This window comes from Daphnia magna, unplaced genomic scaffold (assembly GCF_020631705.1).
Source record: "Daphnia magna isolate NIES unplaced genomic scaffold, ASM2063170v1.1 Dm_contigs248, whole genome shotgun sequence".
Classification (NCBI taxonomy): Eukaryota; Metazoa; Arthropoda; class Branchiopoda; order Diplostraca; family Daphniidae; genus Daphnia; species Daphnia magna.
Window position 1 is genome coordinate 29,783 of NW_025533201.1, and position 24,684 is coordinate 54,466.

The 24,684-nt window shown below is 36.1% G+C and overlaps 4 protein-coding genes and 1 pseudogene across 7 annotated transcripts; 2 read left to right on the top strand and 3 right to left on the bottom strand.

Annotated features, from left to right (window-relative positions):
* Window positions 1-6,202: 6,202 nt before the first annotated feature.
* Window positions 6,203-7,848, bottom strand: LOC123467857 (hyphally regulated cell wall protein 1-like). Of its 2 annotated transcripts, XM_045167627.1 has the most exons (5): window positions 7,713-7,848; window positions 7,570-7,656; window positions 7,356-7,512; window positions 6,957-7,298; window positions 6,203-6,883 (listed from the first exon to the last, which is right to left on the bottom strand). In XM_045167627.1, exons 1-4 carry the CDS (start codon window positions 7,722-7,724, stop codon window positions 6,967-6,969), a joined length of 588 nt encoding a protein of 195 aa, XP_045023562.1. In that variant the 5' UTR covers window positions 7,725-7,848; the 3' UTR covers window positions 6,203-6,883; window positions 6,957-6,966. The 2 variants fall into 2 exon arrangements, with proteins under 2 accessions (XP_045023562.1, XP_045023561.1); XM_045167626.1 differs by lacking the exon at window positions 6,203-6,883 and having other exon boundaries at window positions 6,893-7,298.
* LOC123467856 (cilia- and flagella-associated protein 251-like) lies at window positions 7,713-9,519 on the bottom strand. Of its 3 annotated transcripts, none has more exons than XR_006641951.1 (9): window positions 9,301-9,519; window positions 8,905-9,229; window positions 8,700-8,827; window positions 8,551-8,637; window positions 8,413-8,493; window positions 8,273-8,353; window positions 8,143-8,212; window positions 7,994-8,068; window positions 7,713-7,931 (listed from the first exon to the last, which is right to left on the bottom strand). XR_006641951.1 is itself a non-coding variant. In XM_045167625.1 (9 exons), exons 1-9 carry the CDS (start codon window positions 9,475-9,477, stop codon window positions 7,851-7,853), a joined length of 1,089 nt encoding a protein of 362 aa, XP_045023560.1. In that variant the 5' UTR covers window positions 9,478-9,519; the 3' UTR covers window positions 7,713-7,850. The 3 variants fall into 3 exon arrangements, 2 of the variants coding, with proteins under 2 accessions (XP_045023560.1, XP_045023559.1); XM_045167625.1 differs by having other exon boundaries at window positions 8,159-8,212; XM_045167624.1 differs by having other exon boundaries at window positions 7,994-8,212.
* Window positions 9,520-9,667: 148 nt separating this feature from the next.
* Window positions 9,668-11,918, top strand: LOC123467853 (annotated as a pseudogene).
* A 1,251-nt stretch (window positions 11,919-13,169) lies between these two features.
* LOC123467852 lies at window positions 13,170-14,627 on the bottom strand. Its single transcript, XM_045167621.1, has 7 exons — window positions 14,374-14,627; window positions 14,209-14,297; window positions 14,005-14,151; window positions 13,698-13,950; window positions 13,493-13,621; window positions 13,341-13,430; window positions 13,170-13,282 (listed from the first exon to the last, which is right to left on the bottom strand). Exons 1-5 carry the CDS (start codon window positions 14,465-14,467, stop codon window positions 13,494-13,496), a joined length of 711 nt encoding a protein of 236 aa, XP_045023556.1. The 5' UTR covers window positions 14,468-14,627; the 3' UTR covers window positions 13,170-13,282; window positions 13,341-13,430; window position 13,493.
* A 282-nt stretch (window positions 14,628-14,909) lies between these two features.
* LOC116919299 lies at window positions 14,910-18,501 on the top strand. Its single transcript, XM_045167620.1, has 12 exons — window positions 14,910-15,378; window positions 15,445-15,798; window positions 15,862-15,972; window positions 16,040-16,278; window positions 16,349-16,557; window positions 16,618-16,714; window positions 16,777-17,127; window positions 17,187-17,304; window positions 17,365-17,456; window positions 17,511-17,739; window positions 17,813-17,995; window positions 18,058-18,501. The coding sequence occupies exons 1-12, from the start codon at window positions 14,970-14,972 to the stop codon at window positions 18,474-18,476; spliced, it is 2,811 nt and encodes a 936-aa protein (XP_045023555.1). The 5' UTR covers window positions 14,910-14,969; the 3' UTR covers window positions 18,477-18,501.
* Window positions 18,502-24,684: the final 6,183 nt, after the last annotated feature.

Consider the following 24,684-nt stretch of genomic DNA (forward strand, 5'->3'; position numbering starts at 1 on the left):
CTTACACATCCATCCCCCCCATTTTTTAAATCTTGCACACAAACTTTATGTGCTAAGTTCTTTACACTCTCAAAACAAGCTGTTTACAATCTCGCAAAATAGTTTCCCTTTTCTAAAATAGCAATTTGGGAGCAATCAATTCAGCAATGATGTCGGATCGACTGCGCAACGCTACGCCACCAGTCTGAAATAACCTAAATAAATGTACTTCATGATTCAGTGTAAAGGAGTTTTTATTATGTAAAAGTATAACACAATTTAAAATGAAAAAGGGAAAAAAATTTTTTGAAAAAGTTGTCCGGGCGTATTTTTCAATTGGTGCAGTCTCTGTTAATGTGACCCCTCTTACAATACTATAAAAAAATGAAATTAGATGTAATTAGTTAGTTTTATAAAATTACTACTTACTACTAGGCACTGAATGTGCCTCAATCTATTTTCGGCGCTTCGTTTACCCCTCTTCTTTTTTTTCTTGCACGGTGGCTCCTGGGATGTTCCTGCCTTTTTACTTTCCACCAAGTGACTAAGAACAGGCACCAAAAGCCAAAATCCTTGGCCCAGCAACGCCATAGCCTGTTCCTGATTTTAAAAGATTTATTAGAAAATTAAAAAAAAAATATACTACAAAATCTTACCGCTTGTTTGGCTATCATCGGTGGCGCGATGGCTGGGGGCACGACGACGGCCGGTGGAACGACGACGGCCGGTGGCACGATGACGGGTTGCTCGACCGTGTGCACTGGTCCGTCTGACGGCTGCTCAGCTTCCTCGGCCGAATCACCGATGCCTAAGGGTGAAGCTTCGCTGGCCAGCAAAGCCTCGCAATAAAGCAAGGCTTCGCCGTCCTGCTCTACCTCACCGTAGTCATCGGATGGTCCGGCCTGGTCCACTGTAGCAGCCCTAGAACAAATAGATAAAATACGTTAAATAAATATCTAAAAAAGAATTTATCTTAATTGTTAACTTACCTTCCATTACGCTGGAATTCCCTAGTGAGTGACCTGCAGTTCGTGCAGTTGGACGAATCGGTTCACTCAGGTTTGTCGTAGCCGACATACTTCAACAAGTATTGCACTTTATTGCGTCCATTTTCGGACAGCAGAACCCTACAAACAGCGAAGAAAAATAATTGAAAAACAATAAGATAAAAATAATTCAAAAATGAAATGTTATAATGTTACCCTTACCTTCTGTTTAAACACGCCTCTACCTCGAATTCTTCAAACTGCTCGGTCTCTTGAACTTGATGGTTCGTCGGCATCTTCTTGGAAACACTTGACTGAGTGAACTAACCGAGTCTGAGTCTGGTTGAGTTCAAAGGCCAATCCAAGGTCAGTCGTTTTCAAAACGTTTTCTTATTTATTTATTTTCCCCTTAGGATATGATCCAGTCTGGCAATCCTGCTTATCCATACCCCCCATCAGTTTTGGATGCAGTCGCCGAGGTGAAGGCTTGAAAAAGGACTGGAAAAACACAATATTGATTGCGCATTGGAGTCTATAGTACTATAGTACTATAGTACAATAGTATTACTATAGAACATGTTCTGCTCTTCAGCGTTGCGCAGTCTAGAGTGTTCATCGTCTTCCGGCAGCTCGTTGAGAAAGCGTCGCCGTGCAGATCGCAGTTATTCAGCAGACGCCGACAATAAACTGCAGACGTCCATGTGGACCTGTCAAGATTTAGCCAACCGGCATGACCTGTCGACTTGACTCCGGTCTACATCCATAAAATGGAAGACCAAAAAGAAAAGAAACGTTGAGATTCGACAAAGACAGGAAACGCCGTCGTTATCGATCCAGCCGACGGCAAAGGTTTTTTTTCTCCCCCGGTAGCGAGCCAATAAGATGGAAACATCAATTAGGGTGGTTTCAATATTACACTTAGGATTTGCTAAAATAGATTGCATCACCTCGAAATTCATTTTGAAACATTGTATTTCGCTTTCACATTTCATACAATGACTCTAAAAGATCCAAGCAGTATTTCCCACCTAAAACTAAAGAAGTTCTTTAAAGAAACAACGAGAAATTCTGAATGAAAGTATGCAATTGGAAATAAACAATGAAAATTTGACAGCGGATTTTACACATCACCAAAGTAACTACAAAAGTAACTATAAAGAAATTACGTAATAAAATTTCATTGCGTAATATTGGGATTTCAGATTTAAGGTAATTTTTATATAGTATCATTATATATTTAACTACTGTTTAATGTTATTGTGAATTTTTCCAAACATATATCAAATGATTTTCACACATAAATTGATATCTTAGTTTCCCCGACGGATATTAATTACCAAAAACGGTGGGTCCTAGAAGATCACCCAAAGAAAATCCAGATGAAGAATACAATGTGGAAATACCACCATAAGATTCTTTTTCAAATTCTGATTCGAGTTATGAAGAAATCTTTAAAAAGGTAACCGCATACTTTTTATTAACATCAGGAAAACTCATCGGGAAAACTTCTATCACACATGATTAAAAAATAACAGAAGACTCGTATGTATTTACGAAAAGTGGAGAAAAAATATTTCGACTAAAAATAGGACGCAACAGAAAGAAAAGAAAACAATTCAAAAAAAGAAAAACAATTAACGAATACCAACGCATACAGATGAAGTTAAATGTTGAATGTCGTTATTATTATTTTTCTACATTACAAAGGTGGAGTCCAGAAAATAAATAGCAAGTGGAAATAGGCTCAAATTAAAAGTTTTTCTGTTTTCACAAAAAAGAATTTGTTTAGGCAGACACAGACGACTTTAATAATTCGTTTTCCTGCGAAGAGGTATCCAACCCGTGTCTGGCAAATTTCTTAACCAATCTCTTCTCTATTTTTTTCCGCCGGAACAATCCTCGGGTATAGTTTTCTTGGTGTTGATGCTGTAGAACGGGTCGCAATTGGAACTGGTTTTGGAATAGTCTGTGCCTTTATCTCCTGGTTGATCCGCTCCAGCAACGTTTGTGGCCTTAGGGTTGGTATTTTTGAAGGGCCGGGCTGAGGTTCTGGCGATGGTGCTTGACTCGAAGGTTTCTGCGTTGTTTTGGCTAAGGCTTCTTCTTGGAGTCTGAGTTTTTCTTTCTCCTTCCTGATTTGGGACGCCTCTAGAATCAGTTTTGCTTTTAATTCCGCTTCTTGGGCCGCTTTCTGCGCTGCCACGATAACCGCAGTGTGGGAGGTTCTAATCATCGCCAAGGCCTCCAACTGCGTTTTCTCGTCGTTATTTAATAACGGCGCGGTGTTTAGCGAATCTAGCACCGGTCTTGTGTACGGGGTTATTTTCTGCGGCGCTTTGGTTTGTGTGCTTTTTGTTCAGGAAAAGGTTCTGGTAGTCTATGGCGCCTAAAAACACCTTTTGGGACGGTGTCCTCTAGCTCCTTCCACCAGCTGTAACTCCTAGCCCGAGATTCGAGAAGGTTCTGAAAATGGTTTTTTTGCCTTCTGGTGTTGTAAATGTATGTTGCCTGACACTGGAATAAAAAAAAAATTCAAAGGACCAATTTCAGATTATTAGATCTGAATGTCGGAACTGCCGACTCATATAAATCTAGAGTTTGTATATTTCTGGCCTAACCTCGAACAGGGTCGTCTTCCTACCCCATCCAAACGAGGTCTTCTTTCGCCCCAATCGCCCCGGGTGGTCTTTTACCCGATTTCTGATTCTGTAGCGGGTTTTTAACACCCCGTTTCGCTTTTTAGGGCTAGATCTCGTCTTATATATATGCAAAATCAATCAATTAGTTCCCATCTCATAATAAGCGTTTCTCTGGTTTTTCGCCTAAATTCTTCTGTGGTTGTCATTTCTTATTTCCATCTATGTCTGCTCTATCTCCGTACCCAGAACCTCCGGTTCATCGGGTTCAGATACCGGGAGCTAACATCAAAAATAAACTTTACAAAAATGTGTGATTACATAAGATGGTGAAGGTCCACTTTAGGGAAGAATTTTTAACGGTTTCTTGTTATATTTAATTACAGCAGCACATCCAAAAATATTTAATTACAATAAAGTATATATACCACAGCAATAAAAAGTTCACCTTAACGAGCCAGCTCAACAAAAACATGAAGTTTTGGGTAGTTAGGTAATTGAGAAATGTTATGATCACTAAATGGACTTAGTACCTGCCTTTTTTACATAAATTTATTTTCATTGCATTTAGTTCAGCATCAATTAAAAAACAAATTATAAAATAATAATACCCCATCAACAGGGAAGCTATTGTAAGGAACCACCATTTTTTTTTTACGTTCTTGGTGACCTGTCTTTATCTGACTTTAGATTTTTCTGCTCATATTTTTCCGTTAAAAAACGGGCAACCTCTACAGGAAAGGTCGATCATCTGTCAGACCCTAGACCTAGTTCCAAGCTAAGATACATGGGACGCGCTTCTGCGTGTTAAGCACCGACATACTTGCTTAAGGTATTTGTGAAAGACCTGTAGGTGTTCTTAAAACTTACAGCCTCACGAGTACAGCCAATTTACCTACAGTACCCACCCTTAGTGTCCGAACACTCAGCGTTTTCAGAGCTTTTAACTTGAGCAATTATGAAGGTGGGTGTCTTGCGCGGACGTTTAGACGGGGGGAAACTGACCCACCCTAATGATACTTGTGTGTGTCGTTCAGAAAAAAACCGGCGTATTTTGTACAATTTTTTTAGATTTTTATTAGTAATGGTTGTTGAGTAGAATGCTAGTTTTGAATTATACGAATCTCACCGTTGGGTTACATGGTGACTAATGGCATTACCACATTACTTTAAAATATACTTTATCAACTAAAAATTTGTCTGACTCAATTTTTAAAGTGTTTGATAGAGCACCCTTTTAAGATTACCCCTTATCAGCTAAGTTTAAGATAATCAACTTCGGGCAAGCTTTTTTGTCATAAAAATTTTTTTCCGTTGCCGACAGAGCATGAGATTCCCTTATTTTTAGTCGCCTCTGTCGACTTTGGTTGGTAACAAAAACACTTATACAATTTTTTGTTACCCTTCCTGAATTTTTGCCAATGCCTCTACTGGCAATAGCAAAAAGTAATAATCTGTAATTTTATTCTAAAAGATTTTAATTTTCGATTAATTTTCATCATTGTTTCCTTTTTTTCTGTGTTTGGTCAGCATATAAAAACAAGTTTAACCCTCCCACCACAGACAAGAAAAACGTTAAAATTTGCACGAAACCCGTTAGATAATTACTTTAAGACTTAAATCGCCGCTATAAAAACACCCAGACCCCGGGGAGCCAAGAGGGAATTAATTTTTTGTTAATTTATTATCGAGACAGGCTCAGTCTATTCCTGTTTAGCAGCCCCCGGTTTGATCGTATTTTGGTCCAAAAGAGGTAAGCTATCATTCAGCTACGTTTCTTATTTTAAAAAGTATATTTATTTATCTAGTTAGAAAATTGCAATTGGTTCTCTATCATATGCAGAGGAATATGGGTGTGGTTCACTGGGCCAGTGCTTTCACAGATGATGTGTAGGGACAAATGGTAAGGTTATGCTCTAGGTTTGTCGAAAATATTAACTGTTGCTGTAATATTTGGTTTGGAACAACATTTTTTTATTTTATGCGATAATCTGGGAGTGAGTGTACTTAACGAAACTGCACTGCAGGAGCAGCAAAGATATGTAATACCTAAAACACACCGTTTTCCTATATTCTAATGTAATCTTTCCTTGAATTACAAGTAACTAAAGCAAAATTCCTAGTATTCTTGGTTGATGCCTTCTAGCAGGCTATGGTCACCTGAAATAGTAATGGTCAAGAAATCCAGCAAGATTGTTCTTGGTTTTTCATTTTTACAATAAAAAAAAATTTGTAAACCTAGCATACCTTCCAAGGAGAATTGGGAACATTTGCTAAAGTTTTTAAAACCAGAGTTCGGTGTCCAAACTCAAACGAAATTCCTTTGTTTTCCTACACGAACGGGCACCAAAAGCCACCATAGAATAGACAACACATGCTCACAAAGTTAAGACACAGGTTTGTCCTGGTTTTTCTCAAAGTAACAGAAGAAGGGTTGTCTTAAGAAAACATTATTTTATTTTCTAAATAATTATAGACCTTAAACGGTTGCTTTATTGAACAGGAGATTTCATCACACTTACCATAATTTTAAATTTTAACTGTAAATAATTTTATCGATTTACGCCCTAAGCGAGGCTTTCATAGGCCATATATTTTCTTAAGACATAGCTCTTTCTTATGTTTCAAAATTGTTGATTTCATTAATAATCGTTCAAGTAAAGTTAATTTTTTAAAAACTGGTTCCATTTTACTTTATATTTGGGTGGGTTTTGATAAGGGCATTCGGGGCGTGTTGAGGATCAAGTTTTGGGCAACCCGATCCGACCCGGGTCTCCCTGAATTTTATTAAAATTTTAACCAGATGAAAAAATTGTGCGGGAAATTTAATTAGCCAATTAAATTCATTCATACCTGCGAATGGTCGATTTTACATCATATATATTTTCTTTAACAAAATATTCTCTACCAATTCGTCATCTAGCGGTTGAATATGAACTATTTACAAACGAATTGAAATTAAAATGTTCCAGTATTAATGACCTTGAAGGACTTACTAACTCATGCTGACAATGATGTGAAATTTGTGGTTCGTAGAATGTAAAAAAAATTTTACAAATACATTTTCTTTCAAAGATGAACCAACCTTTTTAAAAAATGACGTGCAACTAACTTAAGACAAAGCTATCTCTTAAGAATAAATATATTTGTCGATAAGTCCGGAATTATAAATAATTCGTCCGTCGGTAAGCCCAGATTACTGCCGAAGAAGACGTATTATTTATTTTTTTAATCAAAATTTTAAAAAATCTTCTGCTTCTGAATTCGTTGTATTCCTCTTGCCTGACCAGATTAATATCAAAATAAGGACTAGGTTACTGCCAGTTATTTTTAAACATACACAAAAAGTACGCACAATGTTAATTTTACTGCTTCAACAAACGTTTTTCTTCTTTTCGTGGTCTTCCTACTCGTCTTGTTCCCGTTTCTGTTTCTGTTCCTGTTCTTATTCCTCTTCCTTTTCCTGTTCTTGTTCCTGTTCCTGTTCCTCTCCCTCTCCCTCTCCCTCTTCCTGTACATGTTCCTGTTCCTAAACCTGTTCCTGAACCTGATACTGATCCTCTTCCTGATCCTCTTCCTGTTCCTCTTCCTGCTCCTTTTCCTTCTCCTCTTCCTGTTTCTGTTCTTTTTTCCTGGTGAGCAATAGATGACGGCAGACGGCTTATTTTTACATGAGGCAATTGTGCCAATTTAGGATCTACAAAAATTGTTTATCTTTATTTCCATTCTGTGTAGTTTATGTGAATAATAGTACCTCTATTTTCAATTGCCAATTTTGAACGCGTAACCGCCCCGATTCTGTCCGCGAATGATCGATTCGCTTTGACCGTGATTTCATACGATTCAGCCTCAGCAGCAGCCGTCTCGCTGGCCTCGGAAGCGTCAGTCGACGGATGCCTTCTTTCCTCTTTCTATTATAAAAAAGAATGTTTCAAACTAGTATGTTTATTCTGGTATATATTTGTTACCCGTTTTTTCATTTCTTTTTCCCATCCTTCCTCGTCTTTTTCTTCGTTTTGTACTATTTCATTATCTGATTCCCTTCCTTCTTTTTTCTGTTGTAAATAACAATGTTTATAACTTGTATGTTTATTTTGTATATATTTGTTACCTGTTTTCCCATGCCTTTGCTCCTTCCTTCCTCGTCTTCTTCTTCGTTTTCTAAAGTGTCATTGTCTGTTTGCTTTGTACCCTTGTTATGTTGTAACAAACAATCTTTGAAATTTGAATTCTATTTTGTATATATTTGTTACCTGTTCCCCCATTTCCCCCATATTTCAAAGTTTTCTTCTTCGCTTCGTACGCTCTCGTTATCTGATTGTCTTATTTTCTGTTTTATTGCAAATAAAATTTTTTAAAACTTGTTTGTATATTTTGTCTATATTTTTTTACCTGGCTCCCTATTCCTTTGTCCCATCTTCCGTCGTATTCTTCTTCGCTTTCTACATTACTTGTTTCTCCTATTTTCTTTTTTGTAAAGAGAAATTTTTTTAAACTTTTTTTTTTGTTTTGCATATAAATCTTATTATGATTCCATATACCCCTGTCCAAACTTACATCGTTTTCTTCATCGCTCTCTACTCTCTCATTATTCCCATTGTCGCCTGTTGTCTTTTTTGTTTAAAAAATCTTTTTAAACTTGTTTTTCTTTAGTTTGTATATACTTCCTACCTGTTTCCATATTCCCCTGTCTAATCTTTCATCATTTTCTTCATCGCTCTCTACGCTCTCATTACGTGTTTGTCCTATTGTCTTTTTAGTTCAAAAAATCTTTTTAAACTTGTTTTTTTTTTTTTTTATATACTTCCTACCTGATTCCATATCCCCCTTTCCAATCTTTCGTCGTTATCTTCTTCGCTTTCTACTGTCTCGTTGTGTGATTTTCCTATGTTCTATTGTAAATTTAAATTATATTAAACTTATGTGTATATATTGTATCTATTTATTACCTGATTCTCTATTCCGCTGTCCAATCTTTCATTGTATTCTTCTTCACTCTCTACGCTCTCATTATCAAATTGTCTTTCTCTCTTCCTCTAATGTAAACAACATAAAAATCTTTAAATATTTGTGTGTATATTTTGAAGATATTTGTTACCTGTTTCCTGTTTCCTGATTGCATACTTTTCTCTTTCTCTGTCCTTTCCACTGTTCTCTCTTTTCTTTTTCTTTTACTGGCTCTCTCAAGCCACAGGCCATTCTCCTCACATAACTGTTGTCGTTTATCTGAAAAACATAATTTAAAATTGTAAATAATAGATATCTTTAATACTTACTGCTAAATTATATAACTAACTACTAACTTTGTTTTTTGTTCCAATATCTATGCCAGAGTTGTTCAGTTAGAACACCGTCTCTTGATTTGGAATATTTAATTCCACCTCCGCTTACTAACACATACTTGGTGTGTTGAGTTCCATTGGGGTAACGGATTAAGCAAATTACTGAGGCATTGTAATCTGCAGCCATCTCATTAATCTTCGAACCAATACTTAAATGGCAGTGAGACTTCTTGCGATCTAGATTGTCCTGTTGTCTTTGGTCAAGGGAATTCCAATGGTTTTGCCACTCAAGAACCGACCATGGCTTGTTTCTTTGAGGTACCTCTTTTTTCCCTTTGTAAGACTCCTATACGACGTATAAATATAGTTCATTAGTATACAAATAAGAAAAATGTATTAAAACACTCGAAAACCTACCTTGAACGCAGTAAGTCTCTGTTGTTTATCCGTATCTCGCCGTTTTATTGTTCTTCCTTTAATGTTCCTTAAATTCTGGAACTGTTTTTTCTTCTGTATCAAAGCTTCATCCAGCCTCCTCCTTGCTACGTCTTGTCCTTCCTCACAACTGTTGTCACCCTCCGATTCTGAAATCATTTTCTTATGGTGATAATGTAAATAAACAGTTTTTGATTTCGATCGATAATCGTCTATTCTTATACATGGAACACGGAGCTTGGAACGGTACTGCGCGGAAGTCAACGTGGAAATGGGAGGGGTCAGAAGTGTTGGAATTTGACACAACATGGCAACATGGTCTCCACGTACGTACGGGCATGTCCGTACCAAAAAACGTCGCATTTCTAGCCTTCTCATTGGCTCACAGGCTTCAGAGGGACGGGCAATTTATTTTTTGTTTTGTTTTTCTTTCTCGGTTTTTAATGGCCGCCTGCTTTCATTAAAAATGGATGGAAACGTCATTTTTAAAAAGGTGCCTACTGCTCGCGAGTTAAGAAGAAATGCACGCAGAAGAGAAACAACTCAAAAAAGAAAGGAAGCCGTGAAAGCCGAGGGTGAACCCTCGTCAAGACCTCGTTGTTTGGGTGCTTTGCGTTCACCAGAAAATAGTGAATCTACAAAAAGGAAGAAAACAGCTAAATCATTAGCTACAAAGAAACCTCGCATGGATAATCCTGATAATAGTGTTAGTTCTCCTTCTGCAAATGTGTTTTCAACTGCATTGGAAAGTGATATTACTCAACTTGATGATAGGTTTGATGTTTCCCGTCAAGAAAAGCTTGCACAAAGTCAGTTTTAAGTGATCTTATTTATTATCCCTCGTATTCTTTTTAAATTTGTTTTTATTCTTGTGCACAGGTGGTGAACAATTGTTGAAAATGATTGTTGATGTAACAACTATTTTTAATGATATTCCTTCAAGCTGCTACCCAGAAAATGAAAACGCAAAGGGTGCTTCTTGGGCAGAAAGAATGGAAAACATGGATTCTTTGTGGGAGGGAGTCAGAGAATCTGTTTACGACAATTTCCTTTCAAAGCAGGCTTATCCATTGGTAATTCAGTGTGATAACTGCTCGCAGTCACTTTCTGGAGGGAGAGCTATCAGGTGTTTGACATGCAAAAAACATTATTGTGGGGACTGTGATTTTTCCTTTCATGCCCAGCAACCATTTCATAATCGATGGTTAGTTTCCAGCGATAGTTGGTACTCCTTGAAAACTATGGAATTTGTGGATTCCACTGGGAAACTCGTAGAGAAAGGTACAACAGTATTTTCTCATCTTATTGCTTTTAAATTATTATTTATTATTTTGTTTCAGATGTTCCAGTCCCCTGTTTTAAACCCCATCAATGTACTTTGTGTGGTTCACCTGCTGTACACATTGAATCAGGATCTCGTGTAGTAATCGTCGTCACTTCAGAAGGGCGTTTTGAATGCGTCATCTATATTCTCATGCCTGGAATGTCACGCCAAAGTTGATGCAACTATTCACGAATATGTCCAATCCAATTTCATGCCAGGGAATCCAAAGGCTCTCAACTTTTTATATTCCGTTGAGGTTTTGAGACTGTGGTATCTTATTAAGCATAATTTACCTAGCAGTTCAGAAAAAAAATTTTTGGAGTGCCTAGAAGGATTATCAGAAGACACTCGCCGAGTAAGGTGTTTTTATCATGTTTTTCCAGTACTAAATTTAAAGTGTTCTTGTTTTAATTTTCAGCGTGGTTCAATCAACAGAAGTCAGTTCAGTCGGGCATCTAAAGAATATGAATTTCTTATTTACACCGTTGAAGAAAAGATAAAAAGACATGACAAAACAACATGTAAAGCATGTGCCGATGATCCACTTTCTTGTCATATTGATGGAAACATGAAACTTTTACGCTGGCTGACAGCAAAAGGGTAGGGCAGAAGATGCTGACCTAAGTATACTCAAAATTCAAATATAATTTTGTACATATTTTTAGACTTGTATCAAAATCACTGTACGGCGATGCTGTTATTGCTTCGGATTCAGATCTCAATGATTTTGTCGCTGTTGTGGATAGCACAACATTCGTGCATTTATTTTGACTTCATCAATTTTATTTTCAATCTCAAGTTAGTTTCATGGAGAAATTCAATATTGTTGACACATGGAAGCTCTGGCAGCGGTCCCAGGAGGAAATAGTGCAGTCGGAAAAAGAAATGACGCAATTTATGAAATCGTTGTACGACATGCGAATCAAATTGCAAGAGGATCGACAGATGTATCTTCAAGATTTGTCTGGATCATCATTGCAACAACTTGAATTACAGTCAAAAGCCAATATTGTCTTGTTGGAGATTAATCGTCTTGCTAATACTTTGGAGAATGCCATTTCCTCTTTCAGAAGAGATTCTACCTTATCTGTAATAATCGATGCCTGTGCGGATCTTGAAAATGACAAAGAATCAGTAATTCAATACAATGAGTTAGAAGAAGACGACGACGAATCTGATTATGAGTCTTCATCAGAAGATGAGGACGATTAATTTTGTATGTTGTCATTGTAAACCCAATAAATTACTTGAAGAGTCATTTTTTTGTTATTTCTATATATTTGAATAATTTGTAAAATACAAATATTCTTGAAGTGCACAATACACTAAATATCAACCAATTGCTGATGATTATTCACTGCGAAGTTTAATGACTTCGGTTTATAATAATTTAAATTCTCGCGCTGGTGAAGGTGTTGGTATGTAAGGAGACAAGACTTATCCGGGCGAATGGATGGGAAATTCATTTTCGCATAAGGTACCTATAGTCGTAAGCGATATAGACTAGTTGTCAGCCGAAAGAGATGTGTTTTGTTTTATGACAGTAATTTACTCCCTTGTACGGAACTGTCTATTTTTGTAAATGATTTATTTGAAGCTATAATACATCTAAAAATGCGTAAAACATCACGAAATTTGATAGTTCTTAAGGAGATCTATCTAAATATATAATATTTATTATAAAAATGTAAAAAGTAAAAGTTTCTCATACAAAAGTTCTTCCGTTTTGTCTACAGAGTCGCCTACAGAACTGGGTCGCTATAAAAGTATGAGTAAAAAAAAATCCGTTTTCAGGGGATTTCGATATTATTGACATTTTTAAATAAATTTTATATGAAAAGATAGATCTCATCAAGAGCTATCGAATTATGTAAAGTTTTAGGCTTTTTGAGATATATTTAAGCTGTAAATAAATTTTGAAAAACATAGACAGTTCCGTACTAGTGAGTAATTTACTACCATAACTTAAAATTTTAATTTACAAGTTATGAAATTGAATTACCCATTATATATTCACAGAAAAATACGTATCCGATTAAGAGCTTTCATAGGATATAAATTTCAATTGAATCGAAGCTGTTTAAAATTTTAATTCATTTTTTTTAGATCTCTTTCTTCCGCCTTCGCTAAAATCGCTTTGACCAAGAGTGGCAACATTGCTTTCAAAAATGACATGCTAGCAATCTGGTTGTCTGCTTTACAAGTTGCTCAAAATTAAGTCATGCCGGTCATGACACATTATATCTTTTCAATTTTTGTTCGTTTTTTGTTATATTTTACTCAATAATTGTTTTAATTGTCCCATAATTGTTCAAATTGTTATTGCAAGATTGCAAGAAAAATGCAGAACTGTTTTTAAACTTATGCAAAAAAGCTATAATTTGTTTAAGTAAAAAAAAGTTTAAGTTTTTGTTGTGAAGCAATCCTAATTTGTTTCAATTGTCCCATAAATGTTTTTTTTGTGATATTTTGGTATTCTATAACATATTTTGAATAAAAGTTTGAATTGTTTTAAAATTTGAAATGTATTTGCATCCTGACATTCCAATAATCAATACTTTTAAAAACAGTCTACACGTTTGATTGCTGCAGGAGTGCAGGTTGCTTGACAATTGTAGCTCTCTGGGCCTCAACTTTGTTCTAAAAAAGAAGATATTACAGTAAACAATAATAAAGATGTACAACAATAATTTGCTACCTTTTGTGGATATTAATGTGGATATTAACAGACAAGACGATATGAAATGAAGCGCCCTGCAGTTTCACTAGGTCGAATAATTTCCACAACCTGTAAGGTAACTTTTTCTGTAATGGTAGAATTCATTGAATTTGTCGTTTCTTTGTACAAACCTCACTTGTACGTGTTTTTCAAGGCACGATATTCAGTGCTTAGTTTAACCTTAATTGCACTTCTAACGGGACAGTTTTTTTCTGGAAGAACGTCGCCGTGAATCTCTTCCCAGGTATTCTTAACAAACCCTGAAACAAATTTGAACCACATTTAATATGACACGCCATTGAACAAGTAGATTAAAAGATTAAAGTCAATGCTTACGAATAATATCATCCAGGTCATTTTTGGGAAGACCTGGCTTGACCGTCTGATTTGGATGGGTAGACATTTTTTTCTTTGTTTTCGGCACTCCCCCAGATAACGAATGACTTCCTAAAAAGGTTTTGGAGTAGACAGCTTCTAAAAGCCGATTGACAGTAGCATTTAAATTTTCACGTGAAGCTTTGGCAACAACCAACACTTCGTCCAGCTCCGATTTCTCGATTTCCACAGTCGATGCGTGTAGTAAAGGAACCTTGAAATTTACATGAATAAAAATAGGAAAATAAATGTTTGACAACTATCTTACCAATAAATGACTTGTTCTTGGTCTCTTAACATTCACTTTATTGTGCTCTGCAATCTTCTTTTCCTTCTTTTCCATATCGTCAATTTTTCTATAAAGGGACCTGTTTTCAATCTCCAACACTTGAATTCTTCTTCGAAGAAATGCAACCTGAAAAATCAAACACACATATAGAATCAAATCATGTCACTGTTTGTAATAGGTTACTTCATTGTCTTCGATATCTTCACTTGTCTGATTTGAAGAACATGAGTTGGCAGAACCATCGGCCAATGATGATTCTTCTTGATCTGAGTCTTTATATCAAGAGGGAGAGGGTAGATTATTAATCACTATTAAAAAACATAACACGCGGACATAACAATCAATTACCTGTTGCATTAAAAATATCAGGGGACATTGGGAAATACTCTTTGCATAATTTCAGACGGGATGTTGAAGCACTTTGTTGTGGAGTAAATTCCATGAGAGGAGATTAAATTTGAGGTGAGAATTGCAATTTGAGAATTGTAATGTGAGAATTGTAATTTGAGAATTGAAATGTGAGAATTTGAATTTGAATTGTAATTATTATAAATTGCTAGTATTTTGACACCTGACAGTTGCATTCGAATAAACAGGAATGATACTAAAAAGCAACTGTATGTGCCAGAGCGAAGCGGCCATTAAAAACCGAGAAAGAAAAACAAAATAAAAAATAAATTGCCCGTCCCTCTGAAGCCTGTGAGCCAATGAGAAGGCTAGAAATGCGACGTTTTTTGGTACGGACATGCCCGTACGTACGTGGAGACCATGTTGCCGTGGAGACCATGTTGGACCATGTTGAGAAAGACGACGAAATCTAAGAGAGTTGTCGCCGTTCCCCACCAGACGACACTAGCGGTATAGCAGACGAATTCACATTTTCATTTCTTGGCCCGTAAATACGTTTGTCAAATAGTTTCCGTTCAATAACAAACATATTTACAATGGAAAGAGCAAGTTCATCATCAAGAGATTCAGAAAATTCATCATCAAGTGATTTAGAAAGTTCATCATCAAATGATGCAGAAAACTCATCAGACAGTGATTCGGAAACCTCGTCAACAGAACAGAAAGGCAAGTGCATTGATTCCAAGAGAAAGAGGGGTTTTTCTTCTTTTTCTAAGTCTAAGGCAAATAAAAAGAAACCGAAAACCGTACAAAAACCTACTGCCGGAAAGTGCTTTACTTATGTGGGAAAAACTCGACAAAAAAAAAAGGATCCTAGTTTTGGTGATGCCCTTCCACATTGTTCATCATCCCTCAAACAGCCACCATTTGTTTCACCGTCTAACAGTGCAGCACATGATTCACTGTTTGATGATGTGCCATCAGTCATCAGCCCAGAAGCTCTTGGTTAGTATGAAAAATGTAATAGAATGTTATTTTGGTTATTAATAATCTAAAAGTGCGTATTTATAGACGACCTTAGGAGACAGGTTCAAAATGACTTAGATAGCATGCAGATTAGACGACATCAAACATGGCAAGAACGGCAAGCAATAGCTGCATGGGGACGGCATGATAGAAGAAGAATTTTCACAGAATATGTTTCAAGACAGCCACTGTATCATTCAAAATGTGACCAGTGTCACGAGGACCTCGACCATTGCTCTGTAAGATGTATGACCTGCAAGAAACATCTTTGTTATCAATGTGATACAAACACTCACTCTGGTATGCCATTTCATCGACGGCTATTCTGTTCTTGCGACCGCTTGGAAATATTACAACCAGATCATTTTATCGATGCAGAGGGAAACATTATAACAAAAGGTAAGGAATAAGAAGGTAAATCACCACACATAGCTAACTTTTAACTTTCTTGTTATTTTACAGATGTCTGCGTCCCATGCTTCGTACCTCATAAATGCTGCGATATGAGCTGCCATGGATCGATGTCACTTATTCCCAATATTACAGAATCAATCGTGGTTGTCACTGAGCAAGGTAAGAATTACGCTGAATATAAACTATATTAGAAATATTTTCTAATATTCGCAAACCTTTTCAACAGGTCGATTTGTTTTAAAGGGGGCAACTTTCGTTTGCGATACTTGTAATTCTCTAACGAAAGCAACAATCGATGATTATGTATTTTCTGGGTTTTTCCCGGCAAGTTTATCGGAAACGGTAACATACCTGTTTTCAGAAGAGGCACTTCTTCTATGCCACCACATTTCCCACAAATGTCCAGGTTCTTCGAAGAACATGTACGCTCACACTCTTGAAGAAGTATCTAAGGAATATGGACGGGTACGTAACATAACACACTAAAATTAAATAAAGACCATGATACGACATTAAAATGATTTGGCTTTTTCAGACTGGACCAATCAATATACCATTGTTCACTACTGCGGAAAGAGAGTGGGAAACATGTCGCCACTACATTGACCAGGAAGTATTTAAAAGGAACAAAATTGATTGCCCCAGTTGCGGAACAAAACCTTTAGTGAGATCATCTGATGCTATCATTAAGCTGAGGCGTTTGGCCTCTGCCGGAAAAGCGAGGAAACCAGAAAATGAAAGAGTGTAAGCATTATTTATAAGTTAAGATAATTGTTGGTATTCAGTTTTTAAATTTTTCCATAGAATGGACGATGTAGAATCCAGGTTCGAGAATTTAGTAATCAAGTCGGATGTTGAAGTTGAAAGTTTTCGTCAAAGGATTTACAACAAAGTTCAAACAGTAAGCAATATTCTATTAATTTAACATTATTGTAGTGCAATTTGTTTCTTTGCTTTTTTCAGTCGAAAAAGAAAAACATGTGTGGGGGATCGGCTTTTAAAGCTGCAAGAGAAGATTCCAATGAAAATAAAAAATATGACGAGACTGGGCTCGTCGTTAGCTCTTGCAAGCACTGTATAGTGCCATATGCCATCAATATGTTTAAAGGTGAATCGTGGACACATACGGCATTTATGCATTACGAAGCTTGGAAGAGTCAGGCTACATTCTTTTGCTACGATGTTGTGTGTCAATATTGGAAATGGATGCATCAAAAAGTTGGTCCGGAATTTCCAGAATATATGATGCTAACAAAAGAAATGACAGGAATTTTGCCGATAATGCATCAAATGGCACATCAATTACCTTGCCAGGTACCATTTGAATTTTTATGTAAAAGAAATATTTTTCTGAAGTCCAACATTCATAACAGGTGCTTTGGAATCCCCGATGGACAAAAGGACTTGGATTAACCGGAGGAGAGGAGCACGAGCAAGTATTCTCAAAACTGTATCTTTATGCTTATGTTCTCAAGCATATGTCAAAAATTAGTAAGACATCTTAAACTGTTATCCTTTAACAATATTAAACTTAAATAATGCAATCTGAAGACAGGGCGGATTTTCTAACATTAGCCATCCTCTATTGGAACTGGAATAAAATTCAGAACATGCCATTCCTCTTACGCAACAAATTACAGAGAGTGAGTAACTTTTACAATGCAAGCAAGTATTTACAGCACCACCTTGATTTGTAGGCTAGGAAGGAAATCAGAAAAGGCGTAACAAAAGTTGAAGAATTGTTACAGTCATACAACCTTGAAAATGGTGATCTCCCATTGATTCACAAGGAACTGGAAAGAAAAGCTATAGAAATCATTGACCAACGAAGAACAAAGACTACTCCGATTGATAAATTAAGAAGAATGCTGGAAGGATTTTATGTTCAGCTGAAAACGGTTCGCATAAAAATCTCTAAAGAAGCAGGTTATTTTATATTAATAATTTTTCAAGTAAACTGGAATGTTTTATCTTCAGAAAAAAACTTTTAACCTTACAGAAAATTCGAAGGCTCGGACAAAGTTTAGGCGAATTTTAATTGAAACTAAGAAAAAAGTTTTACAGACAATTGACCTTTTAAAATCAAAGGATAAAGACCTACCAATCTCTTACGAGGATTTCAATCAAGGTATTTTTCCTTGGGAAGCAGTCATAAATGAAAACGACACTAACTTTCCAACACGTAAATGAAAAATTAGCATAATCTACCACTTATACAAATTATTAAATCCATATTTTCGACAGTTTCGTATGCCGATAAATATCATGTTGTTGATTGTTGGATGCTTTTGCAAAGAGCAAAGGAGGAAGTTGAACTAACTAAGATTGAAATGATAAACTACATTCGATTCTTGACTGACAAGCGATCATCGTTAAAACAATTAACACATTCTGAGGAAGCGGACGAAACATTTTGTAAAGGAAAAGCAGTCATGGCCCATTCCGAAATTGAGCGTCTGAATTTACAAATTCAACTTTCTCTAAAAATATTTAATTTGAATTGTAACAACGATTTTTCGAATTTCGTACGTGAAACTAATTCAAATTCTGGAACAGAATTTGAATTTGAAACATCTGATGAGGAAACTGACAATTCTTACACAAAATTTGAATTTTCTGATGAGGAGACTGAAACACATTCTAGTGACTCTGATGATTATTAAATAAACGTAAAAAATACAAACTTAATTATAAATCTATGAAAATAAAATTAATAAAAAAATTTATATTTTAAATTAACTTAACTTGAAAAAAAATTAGTTAATCAACTTAAATTTTTCAATAAACATAAGACAAAGCTAAGTCTTAAGAAAATGTAGCTTCAATAGCCTCGCTTCGCTCTTTTTCGCAAACTAAGTTACAAAAAATGAATTTAAATCGATAAAAATGAAACAAAGTAATAAAACCAACAATTTATAATTACTTTTCCTTGAATAAAAAGAAAAATCAATGAAATTACTAAGTTTTAACATAAGACAAAGCTTTGTTTTAAGATATAGGATTTATGATATATATATGATACTGTCCTGCAACTGAAAACACCTCGAATTAAGCGTGATAAAATCAATTGCTCAATGCAACAACCATATCAGTTCTAAAATCATAAAAAAATTAAAAACATTTGTTTTCTTAAGACAACCCTTCTTCTGTTACTTTCGGAAAAATCCAGACAAACCTGTGTCTTAAGTTTGTGAGCATACGTTGAGAATAGACTGGTGAAGAGGTGGATATCGATAGAGTCAGGATGCAGCAAAAAGCGTTCCAACTAAAAGTTGGATTAAGTGCACAAAGTTTTATTTTAAACTAAAGGGAAAAGTTATCATTTTTACGCTTTTCAAATACTGGCATTTTAATGCTCTAAATATCCATAACGCATGTAAGTGCGAAATTTAAGAGAATCAATAAATGCCCAAAGGTTTCGCTACGGCAACTCAAAACACATCAACAGGACATTTACCCAAACAAAACCTCCAGAGTTCAAAACTAAAGAGGGAAAAGGACAATTTTCCTTTGAAGGCGTAGTAAAAAATTTTTAAAGACGTTGGCGAACGAAGAACCAGACGACCGACAGAATGTAGATGTCGTTGGGGAATTAAGGCTAGTTCAAAATATAAGAGGGGGGACATAATAAGTACATAAGACGTTCCTATCTTCAAACACCCAGCACAGGAACGTCTTGTGACCCGCACTATGACATAGGAATTAGTATGTGAAACAACAGAAACGGAGAGCCGCAGTTCCATAATCTGCCCACAAGTCGCCTTCCTATGCAACGTCTTTGCGCTTGGCGGAAACCAGGCAACTGTCTAAAGCTGTATAACATAAGTTGGGACCCACAACATGGTTTCGGACGTCAGGTTTCAGCTATTCTTCCTCAAAATGTTTGAAGTCTGCTTTCGTTTTCAAGGGAAGACTGACGTGCTTTTGAAAGGCAGGATGGCGGCTTTCCCCGTGGTTTTCTTCAATGCCCCTCAAAGCTTGGTTGCTTAACAAAAGCCGGCACCAATTCCCTTGTTCGGCTTTAATGTCAGCCAATTCCCTCGCCATTACTCGTAAATAATGATTTTGGTTTGCAAAACGCAATAGCGAATTAAAGAAGAAAGATTTCGGTATGAACTAATTATTTGCTCAGACTTGCAAAGGTTTTCAGAACTGGTTTTTCAGAAAACGACCGTTTCTGATGCAGTCCTAAAAATATAAGATTCCATTACTTATAAATCTATTGATGTGTTAATGAGCTATCTAAAATATTCTTACCCAGCAGGGATGTTTTTCGTTTCAAATGTGCGTCACTTGTCTCTTGGGAATTCGAAGGCATTGACATTAATGCTTGTGTTTCAGTTATATAAGAGGCATTTCCATCTTGGGAAGTCTCTTCATAGTTGCTTGTTCTTGGCTGTGACGTAGGTATACCTCCACATGATGACATTTGGATTGGCTCTATGTACATGAAAAATGCAAATCACATTGAGCGCAGCAAATGGAGCAGAATGCATGGTTCCTTTCTCTTTTTCCCGTATAAAAAGAAATCAAATGATTGCTTTTTATCCATGAAATGCATTCTTTTGCTAGCTACACATAATTGCGATTATATTCAGTATTCACCAAACGATTAGGTACACCCCCGTTTTTTTAGTGCATTCTTATGGCGCTACGGGTCTTAAAAAAACATAAATATATTTTTACTGGTAAGGACAATTTTTTTTTCTTTTTTCCTCTATCAGAAGAGAAAGTGCTTTAAAATTTATATATACATGACAAAATTGTAGGAGTTTCACCCAGGGCGCTAAAGTATCGTTCATATGATTAGGTGCACCACCTTTCTTCCCATAAACGCCATAATAATACCGACGTTTCCAAAAATATAAATAAAATACTTCAATTCATCCTTAAATTAATTTTTTAATGCCGAACTACGCGTTTTTCTTTACTCTATTAGAATATAGTGCATGTTTGTGAATTATTTCAACTAAAAAAATGCTTCCCTATACCCCAAAGCTGGTACACTCAAATGTTTTACAGAGAAAATTATGATTGGGGCTAAAGTATATATATTGCAACATTATTTAATAGATTTATTTAAATCTGGGTTCAATTTTCAAAACGATTAAACAAATAGAACAATGTATTACTATTAATATCGCGTATGGCCGCCTTTGGCTAAAATAACTGCTCGGCATCTGTCTTTTATTGTGGTTATGTGGCGTTGCACTAATTGAAGAGTACTAATTGCCATGCCCTCTGCAACTCATTCCAAATTGTACGTTTCGTGACTCTATCGGATTCTTGTAATCTCGTTTTCACAAAGTCCCACACCTGCTCAATAGGGTTAAGATCGGTGCTTTGAGGTGGCCAAATCATGCGTTCCCCGACCTTTCTTCTGATAAACGTCCGCTGGTGAGTTCCAAAAACTTTCACTTTGGTCTCATCGGTAAATAAAACTTGACTCTACTGCTCGTCAGTCCAATTCAAATGTTTCTTAGCGGACGCTAAATGTTTTCAAATATTCGCCTTTCTAAGAAGGGGTTTTTTACATACTACTGGTCCATTCATATCAAAATTTTGTAAAACACGACGAACAGAAAATAGAGAAATTGGTTCACTTATGGCGAGGATGATTTCCTGAGTAAGAATCGGTCGAATTTTCCTACGGTCTCTTTTTAACCACAAGTGCAAATATCTGGCAGTTCCATCTGAAATTTTTCTTTCTCTTAATTTTGAAACTTTTCGCTTGCAAATGGTGCCATTCTCATTAAATTTATCAACAGCCAATTTAACGGCGTTGACAATACGACCAACTAAAAGAGAAATTTTACGAAGAGATGCACCTTCCTGTCTCAGGGCTATAATTTTGCTCTTTTCCAACGCGGTAAGATCACTAGCTCTTCCCATTTTTACAAAAAAAAATGCTTTCTTATAACTGGTCACTCAAGCTGTAACTGACAATAAATCAACATTTCGAGATGTTTTCAATAGTTCAATTAAACTCCCGGGTAAAACGAGAAACAAAACAGTCTTTGTTTGAGTCGAGAGGGGCAGAAAAAACATTTCTTTAAATGAAGGACAAGATTTTCTTTGTCGTTTGATTACTTTTTATATTTTTTCCCGTCAAAAACCAATTAAAACATCATTAAATTCCACAACTCCAGCAAAAGTACGAGAGTACTTGAGATTTTAATCCCAGTGCCCCTTGTGGCGCAAGCACAAATCATAATTTTCTCTGTAAAACATTTGAGTATACCAACTTTGGGGTATAGGGAAGAATTTTTTTAGTTGAAATAATTCAAAAACATGCACTATATTCTAATAGAGTAAAGAAAAACGCGTAGTTCGGCAATAAAAAATTAATTTAAGGATGAATTGAAGTATTTTATTTATATTTTTGGAAACGTCGGTATTAACATGGCGTTTATGGAGAGAAAGGTGGTGTACCTAATCATTTGAACGATACTTTAGCGCTCTGGGTGTAACTCCTACAATTTTGTCATGTATATATAACTTTTAAAGCACTTTCTCTTCTGATAGTGGAAAAAAAAATTAGTCCTTACCAGTAAAAATATATTTAAGTTTTCATAAGACCCGTAGCGCCATAAGAATGCACTAAAAAAACCGGGTTGTACCTAATCGTTTGGTGGGTACTGTATATGATATTGAAACAATTGGGAGAAAATAGTTTATTGTTTCGGGTTTATTTAAATTTGGCACCAACATGTTACAAAAACAGTGGCAAATAGGGAAAAAGGTCAAAGACTGAGAGAAGATTCGGGAGAAGACTGACAGACTGACTAGTGAAGTTTTTTTCGTCCTTATGCAGCGAAACAAAGAGTCGAATTTAAAGTCAAATCAGGTGAGACGTGTATTAAAATATAACGTCAGGCGTGTCCAAAAATATAACGTCAGGCGGAAGACGGCTTGCTTTACCGTTACAGTAATAAAAGTTAAAAGGGGTCATTCGGGGCAACAAACCTGGGGTCCAAAACAGGGCTACGGCTAAGAGATACGGGCAATAAAAGCAACATGTACAATTTTACCGTTTGAATTTTAATCGGCCGATCGTTACAATATTATATGATATCTCCAGAACAGAATTTGCTAGACAACCTCGGTCGAGCAAAGAACTTCTTCGTTGGAAATCATCTGAATTTAGAACTTTTCTGCATTACCTTGGGGTAGTAATTTTTAAGCAGTTTTGGTATCCTGAATTTTACAACCATTTTCTTTTGCTCCATGTTGCTATAAAGCTGTTGTCTTATGGACCTTTGTCCGTCACTGACAATGCGTTTGCTAACGCATTACTCTCCCGTTTCGTTACTCAATCACAGGCTCTTTATTCGGATTTGGTTATGTCTTACAACATTCATGCTTTGTTTCATTTGTCTTCCGACGTCTTCAAATTCGGGTTGCTTGATAACTTCAGCGCCTATCGCTTTGAAACTATTACGGAAAGATGAAAAGATACCTTAAGAAAATGACAAACCTCTTCAACAGCTTGTTAAACAGCTATTAAAAGAAATCCAAAATCATACCTTCGTCACACCAAAAATTGCAGCCTCCAACGAAATAGAATTTCTTGGTAGACACAATAGTAACCCCATCGTGGAAAAGTATGTAGATTTTCAATTTTGATCAGTAAACATTTCAGGAGTGGAACACTGGAAATGTGATGATGAGGCAGATAATTGTCTGTTTCTTAAAGACATGTCCATTTATGTGATGTATGATTTTAAAAATTGCACTAATAACGTGGTTGTAATTGGAGAAACACATGAAAACCAAAAAGATTTCTATTCGTATCCCTGTCGTTCATCTGTAAGCCAAGAATATCTTCGCTTTATACTAATCTTCAATTGTGGAATGTAAAAGAAATTTTGTGTAAGGCGGTTCGATTGCATACTTCAGCGTCATTGATTCATCTGTAGTTTTTCACTTAAAAAAACAACAAATTTTTTTCTTCAAACGGTAGTCTTAAAGACATCCCAGACTAAACAACATTCATTGGTAAAGTCGCCCCAAAATTTTCTGACCTAGGATAAGAGACATTTTAAGTTCACCCCTCTAGAAGACATCCGTTTGTTTTCCACAATGGGATTCGAACACGGGTTTCCCGCTTGACAGTCGTGTAGTCTACCATTTACGCAACATTCATTTACATTCAGAAAATTTTAGACTGAAACATATTACAGTGAAACAGTTTTGGCTTCCATCATTAAGAAATGAATTTTGAATTAAATTTTGCATTTAATAAATATACACCTTGCGCTGTTTGACCAAAACACCAGAAGATAGACATAACTATTAGGGGTTTCGATCATTGGACTCCCGCATCTTAGACTGAGCTTCTTCTTGTTAACCAATCACTACGTATTGAAAAAGCAATTCTGGATTATTATTTATTTGATGTGGTGTACGTAATTCTTACAAAATTAAGAAGGTTTTCTTACCCCTAGCAGAAGGTTTAACGGAATGTTATAAATCGCCAGACACAACGTTAGCATAGGTTAGTGTCCAGCTCTTTCTGCTGATTTTTAGTCACTTACGTTTGGCGCACAAATGTGTTCATTGTCTTCTGGGAAGGGATGGCTACAGTATTAATGCTTTGATTGTCTTTGAATCCAATCCATAAATCTTTGTGGCTTCATAATAGGTGTTTTTTGTAATCTCCAGTCAGCAAAGAAATTTCTCCTCAATGCTGCCTTCCAGTTAGAGACTGTAAATATTGCTATGGGTTCAACCGGTGGAGACTGCCTCTGTGACTGTGGGAGGCTTTCCATTTCAGAGTCAGAGTCTGGTTGGGGTTGGTCTTCGTCCTAAACATGATAATTGGTACTACTACCACTCCTTTGTGATACGTTAATCATAGTTTCAGAAATA

What these genes read in the sequence shown, in the direction of transcription:
- LOC123467852 (XM_045167621.1), bottom strand. Translation starts at nt 14,467, where the DNA reads ATGGAATTTACTCCACAACAAAGTGCTTCAACATCCCGTCTGAAATTA. An exon ending in AAGATATCGAAGACAATGAA is followed by an intron (nt 14,152 to 14,208) that starts GTAACCTATTAC and finishes TTGATTTTTCAG; the next exon opens with GTTGCATTTCTTCGAAGAAG. An exon ending in CAAGAACAAGTCATTTATTG is followed by an intron (nt 13,951 to 14,004) that starts GTAAGATAGTTG and finishes GTAAATTTCAAG; the next exon opens with GTTCCTTTACTACACGCATC.
- LOC116919299 (XM_045167620.1), top strand. Translation starts at nt 14,970, where the DNA reads ATGGAAAGAGCAAGTTCATCATCAAGAGATTCAGAAAATTCATCATCA. An exon ending in TATCTAAGGAATATGGACGG is followed by an intron (nt 16,279 to 16,348) that starts GTACGTAACATA and finishes TGGCTTTTTCAG; the next exon opens with ACTGGACCAATCAATATACC. An exon ending in CACATCAATTACCTTGCCAG is followed by an intron (nt 17,128 to 17,186) that starts GTACCATTTGAA and finishes CATTCATAACAG; the next exon opens with GTGCTTTGGAATCCCCGATG.
- LOC123467857 (XM_045167627.1), bottom strand. An exon ending in AAAAAGAAATGAAAAAACGG is followed by an intron (nt 7,513 to 7,569) that starts GTAACAAATATA and finishes TTTTTATAATAG; the next exon opens with AAAGAGGAAAGAAGGCATCC. An exon ending in ATTGGCAATTGAAAATAGAG is followed by an intron (nt 7,299 to 7,355) that starts GTACTATTATTC and finishes CAATTTTTGTAG; the next exon opens with ATCCTAAATTGGCACAATTG.
- LOC123467856 (XM_045167624.1), bottom strand. Translation starts at nt 9,477, where the DNA reads ATGATTTCAGAATCGGAGGGTGACAACAGTTGTGAGGAAGGACAAGAC. An exon ending in AGAGACTTACTGCGTTCAAG is followed by an intron (nt 9,230 to 9,300) that starts GTAGGTTTTCGA and finishes TACGTCGTATAG; the next exon opens with GAGTCTTACAAAGGGAAAAA. An exon ending in ACAGCGGAATAGAGAATCAG is followed by an intron (nt 8,494 to 8,550) that starts GTAATAAATAGA and finishes AATTTACAATAG; the next exon opens with AACATAGGAAAATCACACAA.